Source organism: Rhinopithecus roxellana, chromosome 16 (assembly GCF_007565055.1).
Source record: "Rhinopithecus roxellana isolate Shanxi Qingling chromosome 16, ASM756505v1, whole genome shotgun sequence".
In the NCBI taxonomy this organism is placed as follows: Eukaryota; Metazoa; Chordata; class Mammalia; order Primates; family Cercopithecidae; genus Rhinopithecus; species Rhinopithecus roxellana.
The window spans coordinates 25,954,523-25,969,245 of record NC_044564.1 but is presented as its reverse complement, the minus strand read 5'-3'; the positions used below and the strand labels follow the sequence as shown (position 1 = coordinate 25,969,245).

At 51.6% G+C, this 14,723-nt stretch overlaps 1 protein-coding gene across 1 annotated transcript; it reads right to left on the bottom strand.

The window, feature by feature from the left end:
- Positions 1 to 1,613: 1,613 nt before the first annotated feature.
- On the bottom strand, positions 1,614 to 14,086 carry LOC104672437 (interleukin-21 receptor-like). Its single transcript, XM_030919175.1, has 4 exons — positions 14,004 to 14,086; positions 9,623 to 9,725; positions 6,541 to 6,740; positions 1,614 to 1,648 (listed from the first exon to the last, which is right to left on the bottom strand). The coding sequence occupies exons 1-4, from the start codon at positions 14,050 to 14,052 to the stop codon at positions 1,614 to 1,616; spliced, it is 387 nt and encodes a 128-aa protein (XP_030775035.1). The 5' UTR covers positions 14,053 to 14,086.
- Between the last annotated feature and the right edge of the window lie 637 nt (positions 14,087 to 14,723).

The following is a 14,723-nucleotide window of genomic DNA, read 5'->3' as shown; positions in this document are numbered from 1 at the left end:
CTAGGACTCTTCAGCTGTGACTGTTCTATCATTATTACTATTTTTATTTTGTAGAGACAGGGTCTCACCTGTGACTATTCTAAATAATGGGCTGGAAGGACATCTCTCAAAGCCTTCATGTTTGAAACAATCAGCCCTCTAACACTGGACTTTTTTTTTTTTTTTTTTTTGAGATCGCGTCTCGCTCTGTTGCCCAGCTAGAGTGCAGTGGCGTGATCCCAGCTCACTGCAACCTCCACCTCCTGGATTCAAGCGATTCTCCTGCCTAAGCCTCCAGAATAGCTGGGGTTACAGGTACATGTCACCATGCCTGGCTAATTTTTGTATTTTTAGTAGAAATGGAGTTTCACCATGTTGCCCAGGCTGGTCTCGAACTCCTGACCTCAAGAGATCCACCCGCCTCAGCCTTCCAAATTGCTGGGATTACAGGCGTGAGCCGCTGCACCTGGCTGGACTTTCTTAATCATTGATACTTCTGGAACTCTCCAACTACGGCCATTCTAAGCAATTGGGAAGCTTCCAGATTGCCCCGTTTCTGAAACTTCTTCTGTGATTACACTAGACCTGGGGTGAAGTCTGGGGAAAGGACAATGTCTTTGGCATGCTGACAGCCGAGGAGACAGGTTTGGGGAGGACAGATTATTCAGGGGTCTCCTACTTTGGGGAGAAGTGAGGGGAGGAGGGACGGCTGTAAGGGAATGCTCGCACCCTTGGTCTCTGGTCTTGGCCATGAATGATGATACTCGCCCGTCTCTCCCACCCGGATGCCCTTGCACTCCCTCCTCTCCCCTCCCCTCCCACAAAGCTGCACTGATCCCCACATTCCTCACCACAGCCCAGGGGTCTCCCCGATTTCTGTACTGCAGCTCATACTGAAGCTTGCCCTTCAGCATGTAGAAGGCAGGGTCTTCGTAATCTGAGCGCCAGGAGATATTATACTGTCCTGAGAAGGTCACAGTCACATTGAAAGGGGGAGCCGGCTTGACTTGGTGGGAAAACCCAGGAAAAGAAAATGGGGTGAGATTTTGCTGTAGGTGAAAAGGATTTGATGATGGGAAGAAGCCCTGCCTGCCCCCACCCCGGCCACGGTGCCTCACCCATCATGGATGAGATGAAGACAAACAACCCTGAGTGACTTTGGGCAAAGTACTACCGACTCTGGGCTTCAGTTTATCCATCTGGGACCTGAGAGATTAGGGTTGCAAACTCAGGGGCGGGCAGGTCACAGAGAGGGATGAAGCAGGTTTAGGGACTGTGAAGAAATAAAAGAGTCGGGCCAGGCGCGGTGGCTCATGCCTGTAATCCCAGCACTTTGGGAGGCCGAAGTGGGTAGATCACAAGGTCAGGAGATCAAGACCATCCTGGCTAACACGGTGAAAGCCCATCTCTACTGAAAATACAAAAATTAGCCGGGCATGGTGGCAGGCGCCTATAGTCCCAGTTGCTCAGGAGGCTGAGGCAGGAGAATGGTGTGAACCTGGGAGGCGGAGCTTGCAGTGAGCCAAGATCACGCCACTGCACTCTAGCCTGGGCTACACAGAGAGACTCCGTCTCAAAAAAAAAAAAAAGAAAGAAAGAAAGAAAAAAGAAATAAGAGTTAAAAGTGAATGGCTCTAGCAGCACAGGGTGGTCAGCTTTTCTAAGTTTTCTAGGGAAACACACATGCACATGCACACCCACACGCATGCCCACACTTGCAACACACACACACATTGTGCACGCACACACACGCACATGCACACACACATGAAATCTGAAACCCTGCTTTCTGTGAACTGAAGGGCAAGTTTCAATATGAGATGCAGAATGAGAAATGGGAGACCCCTGGAATTATCGTGTGAAATCTCCAAGGGTTTTTTCCCCCTAGAGATAGGATCTTACTGTGTTGCCCAAGCTGGAGTGCAGTGGTGCGATCACAGCTCACCTGTAGCCTCAACCTCCTGGGCTCAAGCCATCCTCCCACCTCAGCCTCCCAAGTATCTGGTACTACAGGTGGGTGCTACCACCCCTGGCTAATTATTTGTCTATTTTGTAGAAACGGGGTCTCACTATGTTTGCCCAGGCTGGTCGCAAACTCCTGGCCTCAAGTGATCCTCCCACCTCAGCCTCCCAAAATCCTGGGATTGCAGGTACAAGCCACTGCACCTGGCCTATCTTAAGTTTTAAAGTTAGCAACCCATCCACAAATATTCTCAGCAGCGTCCTGCCAAATCCATTCCTTTTCCATTTCTGTTCTAAATGATGGTATCATTTTCTTTCAACCCCAGCTATTTCAGGCAGTTGAAGACTCTTCTTAGCATGAATGCTAATGGTGAGGGCTGCCATTTACTCAGAGCCTGCCTGGCTGCCCTGCTCTGGGCAGTTTGACACCCCACAGTGGCCCTGGGAGGTCAATCTGATGGTCCCCATCTTTCAGCATCTCCCAGCAAGTGCAAGAGCAGAGCTCTGAGACATAACAGCAAGCTTTCATGGGCGGCCTCCAGGTGAAGGTCAAAGCCAGCATTCTGTTTTTGCTCCATTCGAAGGACATTTCATGAACTTGAGCAGAACACAATATGTCAAGGGCCTCAAATTCCTCTCTTGTAAAATGGGCCTAGTTCCCGTATCATGGGGCTTGTTCAAAGGGATGAAGCTATTTAGCAGGAGGCGGTAACTTCAGAGGAACTGAGTGGCAAGTGTCTATTAGAGTCAGAGAGGAGTTGCAGGCCTCTGCCCTCACCTTCTCCACTTTCTCTTCTTTTTTTATTTCCTTCCTTCCTTCCTTCCTTCCTCCCTCCCTCCCTCTCTCCCTCCCTCCCTCCCTTCCTCCCTTCTTTTTTCCTCTTCTTTCTTTCTTTTTTTTTTTTTTTGAGACAGAGTCTCTCTCTCTGTCACCCAGGCTGGAGTGCAGTGGCATGATCTTGGCTCACTGCAACCTCCGCCTCCTGAGCTCAAGCAATTCCACGGCCTCAGCCTCCCAAGTAGCTGCGCATCACCACGCCTGGCTAATTTTTGTATTTTTAGTAGAGAAGGAGTTTCCCCATGTTGGCCAGACTGGTCTTGATCTTCTGACCTCAAGTGATCCACCCACCTCAACCTCCCAAAGTGAGCCACCACACCCAGCCACCTTCTCCACTTTCAATCTGCCACCATCTAGCACTCTGCACCTCTCACCCTGTGATTTTGTTTACCATGTGCCTCTCTCGCTGGGCTGTTAGCTCCTTGGGGCGGAGGTTTTGTCCTCCAGGTTCAATCTGTGCACACAGCTCCTGGAACACAGCCTGGGGCAAAATAGGCCCTCAATACATATTTGGCAAATTAGGCTGGGCAAGGTAGCTCATGCCAAAAATCTCAGCACTTTGGGAGGTTGAGGTGGGAGGATTGCTTGAGGCTAGGGGTTCAAGACAAGCCTGGACAGCACAGCAAGATCCCAGCTTTACAAAAAATTTAAAAATTAGCCGGGATGGTGATATGCACCTGTAGTCCCAGCTACTCAGGAGGCTGAAGTGGGAGGATCGCTAGAGCCCAGGAGTTCAGGCTGCAATGAGCTGTGATTGTGCCACTGCACCCCAGCCTGGAGGAAAGAGCTACACCCTGGCACTCTCTCTCTCTCTCTCTCTCTCTCTCTCTATATATATATATATATTATATATATATATTATATATATTATATATGTATTATATATATATACACACACACACACACACGACCATATATATACACACATATATATTTGTCAAATTAACAAATGAACCTTTCAAGGCCTCCAGAAAGGAGCTCTAAGGCTGCCTGTGATCCTGAAAACCGCGCCCCGAGGTGACAGAGGTGCACGTTTTACAGAATGCCACAGTGAACACTGGGTTGTTGCTGTTGCTGTTCCAACGATGGGATGTTTTTGACTGAAATCGTTTCTAACCCCTCTTTTGTCCTCCCCGGGGCAGGTGGAGGCCGGCTCTGGGCGTCCCTGTGTGATCTGGGTGAGGATCAGTCCCAGAAGACACCAGCGTACTGAGAACTGCCCCATGGGTACTCGGGAGATGTTTGCAGAGCCTGGGGGTCGTGAAGGGGGGCTGCTCAGCCCAGCGAGGCCCAGGACCCAGGAGCAGGAAGGGACCCTGGGCAGGAGGTGGTTAGAAAATCACTTCCTGTCCCAGCTGGGCCCAGGCTAGCTGCAGATCAGGGCAGGGAGAGACAGCATGCCAGAGAGAAATGCTTGGATTCACGCTGCAAGAGAAGTGGCAAGGAGGGGCCCCTTCTCTGCCCTGAGCTCTCCTCTGTTTCTGAGAAGCTGTGGGGGTGAGGGGTGTGGGGTGGCCTGGGCAGTGGGGCTGCTGCCGGCCTCATTTCACTCAGCCTGGAGGGGCCCCTGCTCCAGATGGTGCATGCGTGTGCAGAGAACCTTGTGTACTGGATCCCAGATCCATGTGGCTGTGAGAGAGTAGATCCATGTGGCTGTGAGAGAGTGTGTGTGAGAGTGTGTGTGCCTGTGTGTGTGACTGCATGTGTGTGAGTGTGTGCATGTGTGTGCCCATGATGTGTGTGTGAGTCTGTGCATGTGTGTGTGCATATGTGTGTGAGAAAGGGCATGTGTGTGAGAATGCATGTGCATGGCAGTGTGCATGTGTGTGAGAGAGTGCATGTGTGTGAGTATGTGCATATGTGTGTGCCCGTGTGTGTGATGTGAGTGTATGAGTATGTGAGAGTGTGTGTGTGCATGTGTGCACACGTGTGTGAGTGCATATGTGTGTGCATGTGAGAGTGTGCACGTGTGTAACAGAGTACATGTGTGAGTGTGTGTGTATGCCCATGTGTGAGTGATGTGAGAGTGTGTGTGAGTGTGTATGTGTATGCATGGGTGTGTGTGTGTGTGCGCGTGTGTGTGTGTGTACGTATGTGTGAGTGTGTATGTGAGAGAGAGAGAGAGCAAGAGAGAGACACAATGTGGGCCTCTGTGTCCATGCCATGCAGGCTGGGGCTGGGGAGACATCTGTGAGTTTGAGGGCACATCTATGAGTCTGTGAGTGAATGAGTCTGTGACCCTGGGAATGTGCGTGAGTGTGCCTGTGTCTGGGAGTGTGCGAAGCTTCACTCTCGCCCTCTGTGGTGTGACACCCCCTCAGCAAAGTGGTGCAAACCTGGACCCCCAGAGTGTGAAACACAGACACCTCTTATACCCCGGCACCTCTGCTGGGAATCTAGAGGCAGAAACTCCCGAGCTCGCAGGCAGGGCCTTCCCGAGAGCAGGCTCCCTTTGCAGGCTGTGTTTGCCTCTGGGGCCGCTTTGGGTACACACACACACACACAGACACACACACACACACATACACACACACACACCATGCCAAAGCCACCTCCCAGGTCCTTCCATGGTCTGCACTAGTTCTGTTTTGTTTTGTTTGAGACAGAGTCTCGCTCTGTCACCCAGGCTGGAGTGCAGTGGGGTGATCCTGGCTCATTTTAACCTCCGTCTCCCAGGTTCAAACAATTCTCAGCCTCCCAAGTAGCTGGGATTACAGGCATGCGCCACCATGCCTGGCTAATTTTTTTGTATTTTTAATAGAGATGGGGTTTCACCATGTTGCCCAGGCTGGTCTTGAACTCCTGACCTCAAATGATCCACCTGCCTCGGCCTCCCAAAGTGCTGAGATTACAGGCGGGAGCCACCGCACCTGGCCCCTGCCCTGGTTCTTGTTTTGTGTTTTGAGATGAGGTCTCACTATATTGCCCAGGCTGGTCTCGAAGACCCAGGTTCAAGCAATCCTCCTGCCTCAGCCTCCCAAAGTGTTGGAATTACAGGTGTGAACCACCTTGCCCTGCCACCTGACCTAATTCTGAACTCACAGATAAAACTGCTCCCACCCACCAGGCCCCCTGCCCCTGGGATGCCCTTCTACCTCCAGCCTGGAGGGAAATTCCAGGCCTCCCTGGAGCTTATGAAGAGGAAAAAACCCAGGAGGGTTTTTTTTGCGACTCAGTGTCCTCCATTCACCTCATTATGGAGTCAGGATCCCAGCGAGTCAGGGTTAAAAAGACATTTGCTCTACAAACAGGGAAGCTGTCCCAGAGGTAGGTGTGCCTCATCCATGGTCACACAGATGGGCAGAGCTGAGGCGGAACATGAACCCAGAAGTTCCAGGTCCCAGCCTAGCTCCTTCCATACCTCTCAAACCTAATATCAACCTTTCACACATTAGTAAAAAATAGCACAACTCAAAATAGAACTCTAAGGTGTGGTGAGGACATAGGCCAGGTCAGATCTGGTGGAAGCTGGAGCTGGCCCAGAGGGCGGGGAGTAGGGGGCCCAGCCCCTACCTACAATCCTAGCATTTTGGGAGGCCAAGGCGGGTGGATCACTTGAGCCCAGGAATTCAAGACTGGCCTGGGCAACATGGCAAGACCCCCATCCCTACTAAAAAAATTATCTGGGCATAGTGGCATACACCTGTTGTCCCAGGTACATGGGAGGCTGAGGTGGGAGGATCACCTGAGCCTGAAGAGATCGGGGCCATAGTGAGCTAAGACTGAGCACCACCCTAAGCCTGGGGTCCCAGGATACTCACTGCTCTCAGCCAGGAGAAAGCTGCCACACTCCTGGGAGTAGTTGCCAGAGTGGTCTGTGATGTTGACACTGAAAATGTCGTCGGCCATGAAGTGGAATACATCCATGTGGCAGGTGTAGGTGGCGCACGTGGCATTGTGGGCCGACCTGTGGAGGCTGCAGGAGGTGGCCTCGTCCTTCAGCTCTCCATACTGGTCTTGCCTTCAAGGACAAAGCAGCCAGTCATGGCTGGAAGCCAGGGGCAGGGTGGATGGTCCCGGGCTCCGTGCTCAGGGCCAGGGCAGAAACCCAGACTCTCAGGGCTGGGAGGGATTTGAGGCAGGGCTGGGGGGTGGTCACCTGGTCCAACCAACCTTTTCCCAGGGAAGGTATCACCTCCCCTGCAGCATTCCCCAGTGAACTGTATCCGGGCTCAGCTTGCACACCTCCCGGAGACCAGGAACTCACTACCTCATTTAGGGCAGCAGCTCTCAATTTTGGAAATTTGGGCCATTCTTGCTTGGACCAAGCCTAAATCTGTCCCTGTCGGTCCAAACAACCAGATGGCTGTCCTACAGGAAGGGCACTAGGTATTTTGGGTTTCCTTCTCTCCTTTCTGTCCAACATCCACTTTTTTGAGACAGGGTCACTCTGTCCCCCAGGCTGGAGTATAGTAGTGTGATCACGGCTCACTGCAGCCTTGACCTTCCCAGGCTCAGCTGATCCTCACACCTCAACCTCCTGAGTAGCTGGGACTACATGCATGCACTACCATGCCCAGCTAACTTTTTGTACTTTTTATAGAGATGGGGTCCCACCATGTTGCTTAGGCTGGTCTCGAACTCCTGGGCTTAAGTGACCCGCTCGCCTCGGCCTCCCAAAGTGCTGGGATTACAGTACTGAGCCACCTCACCCAGTCCCAAAATCCACTGAATACCTAATAAGAGCCTGTGCTGAGGGCTAGGAGAAGAGCTAAATGAACCTCATCTCCTCCTCTGGGTGGACTTCTGGGAAAGCTGGTGGGATGGGGTTAGGGAAAATGTTGTGACTTTTTAACTCCCACCGGACAAAAATGATGGGTTTTGAAGTACATATAGAAGTTTATCAGATATTAATTTCCCTACCTAGACATTCAGGTTCTGAACATGACCACTCTCTAGGCCCAATAGGGATGTGTGGACTGAGTTCTCTGCTAAATTTGCTGGAATAGAAGTTCTTGCTGAATAAATGCTCTCCAGGCCTCCCAGCCTGAACTTGCTCGTTATCCCCCTCACCCTGCCTCACTCCACTCCAGCCACACTGACCTCCTAGCTATTCCTCAAACTCACCAGCTCTTCTCCCACAGGGCCCTTGCAGTCTGCCCAGCTCCCTGGCTGCCTCCTTCTCACTAGAAGTTGTGGTCCCTCTACCTGAGGCCCAGTATCCTATAGCACCCAGTGTTATTAGGAAGTATCCTGTTTAGGGCAGAACACGGTGGCTCATGCCTGTAATCCCAACACTTTGGGAGGCTGAGGTGGGCGGATCACTTGAGACCAGGAGTTCGAGACCAGCCAGGCTAACATGACTAAACCCTGTCTCTACTTAAAATACAAAAATTAGCCAGGCATAGTGGTGCACACCTGGGTGCAATCCCAGCTACTTGGGAAGCTGAGGCAGGAGAATTGCTTGAACCCAGGAGGTGGAGGTTGCAGTGAGCCGAGATCACGCCACTGCACTCCAGCCTGGGCAACAGAGTGAGACTGTGTCTCCAAAAAAAAAAGAAAGAAAGTATCCTGTTTGGGCCTGGCATGGTGGCTCACACCTGTAATCCCAGCACTTTGGGAGGCTGAGGTGGGCAGATTGCTTGAGCCCAGGAGTTTGAATCCAGCCTAGGTAACATGGCAAAACCCTGTCTCTACAAAAACTACAAAAATTATCCGGGTGTGATGATGCATGCCTGTAGTCCCAGCTACTCGGGAGGCTTAGGTGGAAGGATCGCTTAAGCCCAGGAGGTCGAGGCTACAGTGAGTTCTGATCACACCACTGTACTCCAGCCTGGGCAACAGAGTAAGACCCTGTCTCAAAAAAAAAAAAAAGAAAAGAAAAGAAAAGAAAAAAGAGAAAGCATCTTGTTGGTTGTTTTGTGCGTCTGTCTCCCCCAGCCACCGCCCCACTGTGGTATGTCAGTTCCAAGGCATCTGGGGCCCCGTCAGTCTCGCTCTGCTGAATCCCCAGTGCCTGCTACAGTGTCTGGCAGGAACTTCACACATGTTTTGTTTTGTTTTGTTTTGTTTTGTTTTGTTTTGTTTTGTTTTGTGAGATGGGATCTTGCTCTGTTGTCCAGGCTGGAGTGCAGTGGCATGATCATAGCTCACTGCAGCCTCGAACACCTGAGCTTGGTCCTCCTGCCTTAGACTCTCAAGTAGCTGGGACTACACAATTGTGCCACCACACCTGACTGATTTATTTTTTGTAGAGACAGGGTTTTGTGATGTTGCCCAGGCTGGTCTCAAACTCCTGGGCTCAAGTTATCCTCCTTCCTTGGCCTCCCAAAGTGCTGGGGTTAGAAGCGTGAGCCACTGAACCTCGCCTGTAAATGGTTTTGAATGAATGAATGAGCTGATGGATAACGGAAGCTCTTCTTTATCCTGAGCTGCATAGGGTATAAAATGGACCCATGGACTTTGGAGTTGGGAAGTCTGAATTTGAATCCCAGCTCCAACATTCACAGGCTCTGTGACCTTAGGCAAGTTGCTTAACCTCTCTGAACCTCAATGTCCTCATCTGTAAAATGGGACTAATCGTTGTGAGGGTTGGGAGTGACCATTCATGCGAAGCATGTAGCTGGGGGCCTGGCACCTACTAAGTGCTTGAAAAATCATGCGGGAGACCGGCCATCCCGGAGTCTCAAAACCATGGCCGACCTGTGTGGGCGAGACAGTAGCCTTTGAAGCTGGTGGATAGACCAACCCTGCGGGCTCCTGACTTTTCAAGTCCTGTGAGCCCTGAGTAGTTGTCTGAAAGGCGGGCACAGTGGTCCTCAGTGCATAGCGTCCTCCTGGAGGAATCACTGAGCAGGCACTGTGAATTGCATCCCCAGGGACTGGCGAGGCCCGGCCACTTACCAGGTAAGGGTGAGCATGCTGGGGTGGAGGTTCCACATCTCCAGGATGCAGATGACCGTCTGGAGGTAATCGGTGTAGCAGACGAGGTCGGGGCAGCCCCAGCCTGGAGGGTCAGGTGGGAGAGAGGCCTTGGTGGGTGGGGACTACAGAGCTTCCTCTCCACCCCCTCGAAGGCTAGAGGAAGAGTGGGTGCAGGGGTCCCCAGGCCGGGACAAATATGAGGACTCAGGAGCTGCTAAGATATAACCCTGGCGCCCAGGGGGCCTCACTACCTGGGAATTCCTTGTTTGAGCACCAGTGTTTCAAGGCTGGCTGTGAAGACAGGACACTCATGATGGCAAATAATATAAAACTACCTGGTCCCAGCTCAGCACCCTCCTCCAGAGTCCTGCGCCTGGCCACCAGGTCTGTGTCCCTCCTGGCCAAGCTCCCATTCAGAATGGCAATATCTTAAATGCCCCAGATGTGGTAGGAACCCAGCTAGCACACACCCACATACCCCAAGAGGGTCAGGACCTCATGGAGTCAAGGACAGCTATGCTGAAAATGTCCCAAAACCCTGAAAGGAAGAGACCTTGGCTCTACGGAATTTGGCTCCAGAGGACACGCACTCTCAGAGATTCGGGAAGGTGCTTCAAGGAGTTGGAAACCGTGAGAGAATTAAGAAGCCCTCGGACACTTTTGGACACTCCTGCAGCCAAAAATGCCACCGCCACCGCCACCGCCACCACGAAGTCATCAAAGTATTGCCCTATGAGGCAATTTTGTTGGAAGATTTAACACCTTTCCATCCTGCTCCCCAAACATTAATTGTTTCACTGTGTTCTAAAACAGAGGTGCGATCATCATCCAAATTTTGTTAAATGTTGGACAAAATCAATGGAATAACTTGTAGTTTTGTTTTGTATATTTGAGTGCCATTTCCACTATTTTTTGCTGCTATTTACTAGAAACTTGTACTGCCCATCTCTTTTTTTGAGATAGAATCTCTTGCTCTGTTGCCCAGACTGTAGTGCAGTGGTGTGATCTCAGCTCACAGCAGCCTCCACCTCCTGGGCTCAAGCAATCCTCCCACTTCAGCTTCCTGAGTAGCTGAGACTACCGTTGTGCGACACCATGCCTGGATAATTTTTGTGTTTTTGTAGAGACAGGGTTTCACCATGTTGCCCAGGCTGGCCTCAATCTCCGGAGCTCACGCGATCCACCTGCCTCGGTCTCCCAAAGTGCTGGGATTATAAGATTGAGCCGTTATGCCTGGCCTTGTTCCCCTTTATAATTGGGTTCATTTTCGGTGGCTTTTTCCTATTTTCCCTTGACTAATGAAGACACATGAGGTGATGGTGGTGGTAGGTTCCCTTCTTGGGTCTCAGTCTAGGACAGAACCTATATTCGGAGCCAAGAATACTGTGTCTGGAAACATCCTTTAGTCCACTATAGAGGTGAGAACACTAAGGCTCAAAGACTAGACCACGTCTCTCGTCTCTGTTGGTCTGCGCTGCTGAGACACTCACCCAGGGAAGGAAAAACCTAGTCTGTGCTAGTTTTTCATAGCTGCACCCATGGCAGACATTGCTAATGGATCACAGCACTCTCTCCCCTAGGCGTGACCTCAGAATGCTTCTCAACACAGCTCTCCAGGCAGTGGCTACCAAGGGGTCTGAGTCATGGAAATAAATCTTGCTCTAGAGGGTGCTTTCCTCAGGGAGACACACAGGACTTGTCAGCGGGGTGCAAAGGAGCTAGTTCCAGCACTTGATGGAGAAAACAGGACTGATTTTGGCAAAACCTCAACACAGAGCCTCTAAGTAGCTGTGTCATCTCTGAGTCTGTACCCTTATGGTTCTTTCTCAGGGCGCTAGGAATTTGGAGAGGAGCTGCCATTCCTAGTCAGGTTCAAAGCTACCAAGGGACAGGGTTTGTCTCCAAACTTGGGGAGGCAACAGCAGCCACCGAATGGCATGGAGGTGGCACCAGGGATGGGAGGGTGAGAAAGTGCCTGGTCAGTACCCCAGCCACAGGGCAGAGAGCCCCAGGGCCATCCCATGTCTGGGGTTATGAAAGCGTGCAGGAGGCAGTGAGAGACGCACAAAGTGACTGTGCTGTCCCCAGCTCTGTGACTGTAAACACGTGAGTCAAAACTGCTTCTCCTCCCCATGGGTAAGCCAGAGATACTGCTTGCCCTAGAGGCTGTTGAGGTGTTGAGATGAGATGGTGCCTGTGCCTGCACACTGCCCGCACATGGCTATCACTCAACAGACAGCAGCACAGAGTGGTGAAAACCATGCTATGGTTTGAACGTCTATGTCCACCCCCAACATTCATATGCTGAAACTCAGTTGCCAATGTGATTGTATTAAAAGATGGGGACTCTAGGAGATGATTAAGTCATGGGGGCAGACCCCCCTGAATGAATTATTGATCCTATAAGAGGGCTGGAGGAACCCAACATTCAGCCCCTTTTTGCACTTCTGCCACATGAGGATGCAGCGTGTGTCCTCTCTGGGGGTTGCAGCATTCAAGGTGGAATCTTAAAGGCAAAGATGGGGGCCGGGTGCAGTGGCTCATGCCTATAATCCCAGCACTTTGGGAGGCAGATGTGGGTGGATCATTTGAGGTCAAGAGTTAAAGACCAGCCTGGCCAACATGGTGAAACCCCATCTTTACTAAAAATACAAAAATTAGCCATGGCATGTGCCTGTAATCCCAGCTACTCGGAGGCTGAGGCATAAGCATTGCTTGAACCCGGGAGGCAGAGGTTGCAGTGAGCCAAGATTACACCATTGTACTCCAGCCTGGGTGAGAAAGCAAGACTCAGTCTCCACAAAAAAAAAAAAAAAAAGCAAAGGTGGGGCCCTCACCAGAACCAAAGGTGCTGCTGGTGCCTTGATCTTGGACTTCCCAGCCTCCAGAACTATGAGCAATAAATGTCCATAATTTATAAATTACCCAGTCTCACGTATTCAGTCACAGCAGCACAGACGGACTAAGACAGACTCCAAGAACAAATTGATCCCAGCTCCGCCTCTGCCCCGTGTTGTGGCCACGCACCTGTCTCTTAGCCTCTCTGAGCCTCCTCAACCAAAAAACTGAGCGTCATTACAACATGGGCCTTGCCGGACTGTTGGGACAGTGGAATGGGATGACGCTCCGAGCTTTGCATGCAGCCAGGGCTTGTTATCTGCACCCACCAGATGTGGAGCCATGATGGGTGACCCAAAGGCTTTTTAGAACCAAGACGGCAATGCTTGCCACTCAGAAAGGGAAAATCAAAGCTCGACATCTGTTTCCTGAAGGAGCTATTTGAGGTCCTGGGTCTTCTGGTAAAAACCAGAGAAAAATGCCCATGAGTCAGCAGAGCAGCCGTTGAGTTCCTCCCCTGCCCCTAGGCCGGCCTCCACACAAGTCTGTGCTGGATCCTGCCTCCTCATGGCCCCCTCCTCCCGGAAGCCCTCCAGGATCTCTCAGTTCTCAGCAGTGTCCTCTCAGTCAGACTCCTGGCCTTCCCAGCTCTGCTTTCTAACATCGCCCCCTCTAACCACAGTATCTGGTCCTCCGCAGGCTGCCTACCAAGATTCGGTCTCCTTTTGGCTCTTCCTCCTGTCCCAGCCCAGGGACCACCAGTGCCTGCTAAGAATCCAGCGATTTTTTTTGTTTGTTTATTGTTGTTGTTGTGATTGTTGTTTTGGGACAGGGTCTCGCTCTGTTGCCCAGGCTGAAGTAGAGTTGTCACCTTGACTCACTGCAACCTCCACCTCCCAGGTTCAAGCAATGCTCCCGCCTCAGCCCCACAAGAAGCTGAGACTACAAGCATGCGCTCCTATGCCCGACTAATTTTTTTTTTTTTTTTCTTTTGTAGAGACAGGGCTTCACCATGTTGCCCAGGCTGGTCTTGAGATCCTGAGTTCAAACGACTACCCTCCTCGGCCTCCCGAAGGGCTGGGATTCCCGGTGTGAGCCACCACACCCGGCGCAGCAATTGTTGAAAAACATTTCCAAGGAGAGTCATTACAAAAGAAGAAACCGAGGTTAGATGGAAGGCAGAACTTCCTCACTCAGAGAGTTGAGAGCCAGCCAAGGCAGAGGTCAGGGGAAATGAAGGATGAAGCCTCTCATCCCCCCAGTGACACCCAAAGACAAGCCCATGGGCTGGGCCACGTGAGACTCATGTCTACTGCTTCTGGTTCGTGGAGCTCTTTGGTGGATGGATTCTGGTTAGTGGAGAGCCAGTTACTGGACTCGTGTCAGCCTCAAGGGCACGGATGCCATCTGTTCTGAATCTGTGGACTCTAGCCGTGTTTTTGAGCCCACAAAGCCAGCCCGGCCCTAGCTCAGCTCTGTGATGGGGGCCCTCCCCACCCACAGACCACGGGCAGCCACTTACCTCCCTGGAGCAGCAGCAGGAGCAAGGGGGCGGCCCAGCCACGCAGCATGCTGACTCCTACAGGCCTCCAAGAGACGCACAGCGGAGGGTGAACCGGGCGGGGCTCAGGGCTCCCCCAGCCTCCCCCTCATCCTATCTCTTCTCAGGCAGACTTGCCCTCGATTCTTGGAACTGTCTTAAGAAAAAAGCAAGATCCGGCGGAGCCTGTGGATGACCCCAAGAACTCCCACCTCTTAGAAATGGCAGATTCACCCTGAGAATTCCTTCTCCCACCTTCTTTCTGCCCCCACATCACATCACAAATGCAAAGTGAATTTGTTTTACTATTTTATTTTAATATTTTTAGAGATGGGGTCGTGTTCTGCTGCCTAGGCTGGAGTGCAATGGCACAATCACGGCTCACTGCAGCCTCCACCTCCTGGGCTCAAGCGATCCTCCTACATCAGCCTCCCGAGTAGCTGAGACCAAAGGCACGTGCCACCATGCCTGGCTAATTTTTAACACGTTTTTATAGGGATGGCATCTTGCTATGTTGCCCAGGCTGGTCTCAAACTCCTGGGCTCACGTGATCCTCCTACCTTGGCCTCTCAAAGTGCTGGGATGACAGGTGTGAGACACCATGCCCAGCACAAGGTGAATTTAAAGAGTGAGAAGATTGCTGACTATTTTGCCCTTGCTGAGTCTATTGATGTAGCATTGTGTGTGAAATTAAATTATGTA

What these genes read in the sequence shown, in the direction of transcription:
- LOC104672437 (XM_030919175.1), bottom strand. Translation starts at nt 14,052, where the DNA reads ATGCTGCGTGGCTGGGCCGCCCCCTTGCTCCTGCTGCTGCTCCAGGGA. An exon ending in CCTGCTGCTGCTCCAGGGAG is followed by an intron (nt 9,726 to 14,003) that starts GTAAGTGGCTGC and finishes CTGACCCTCCAG; the next exon opens with GCTGGGGCTGCCCCGACCTC. An exon ending in AGCATGCTCACCCTTACCTG is followed by an intron (nt 6,741 to 9,622) that starts GTAAGTGGCCGG and finishes TTGTCCTTGAAG; the next exon opens with GCAAGACCAGTATGGAGAGC.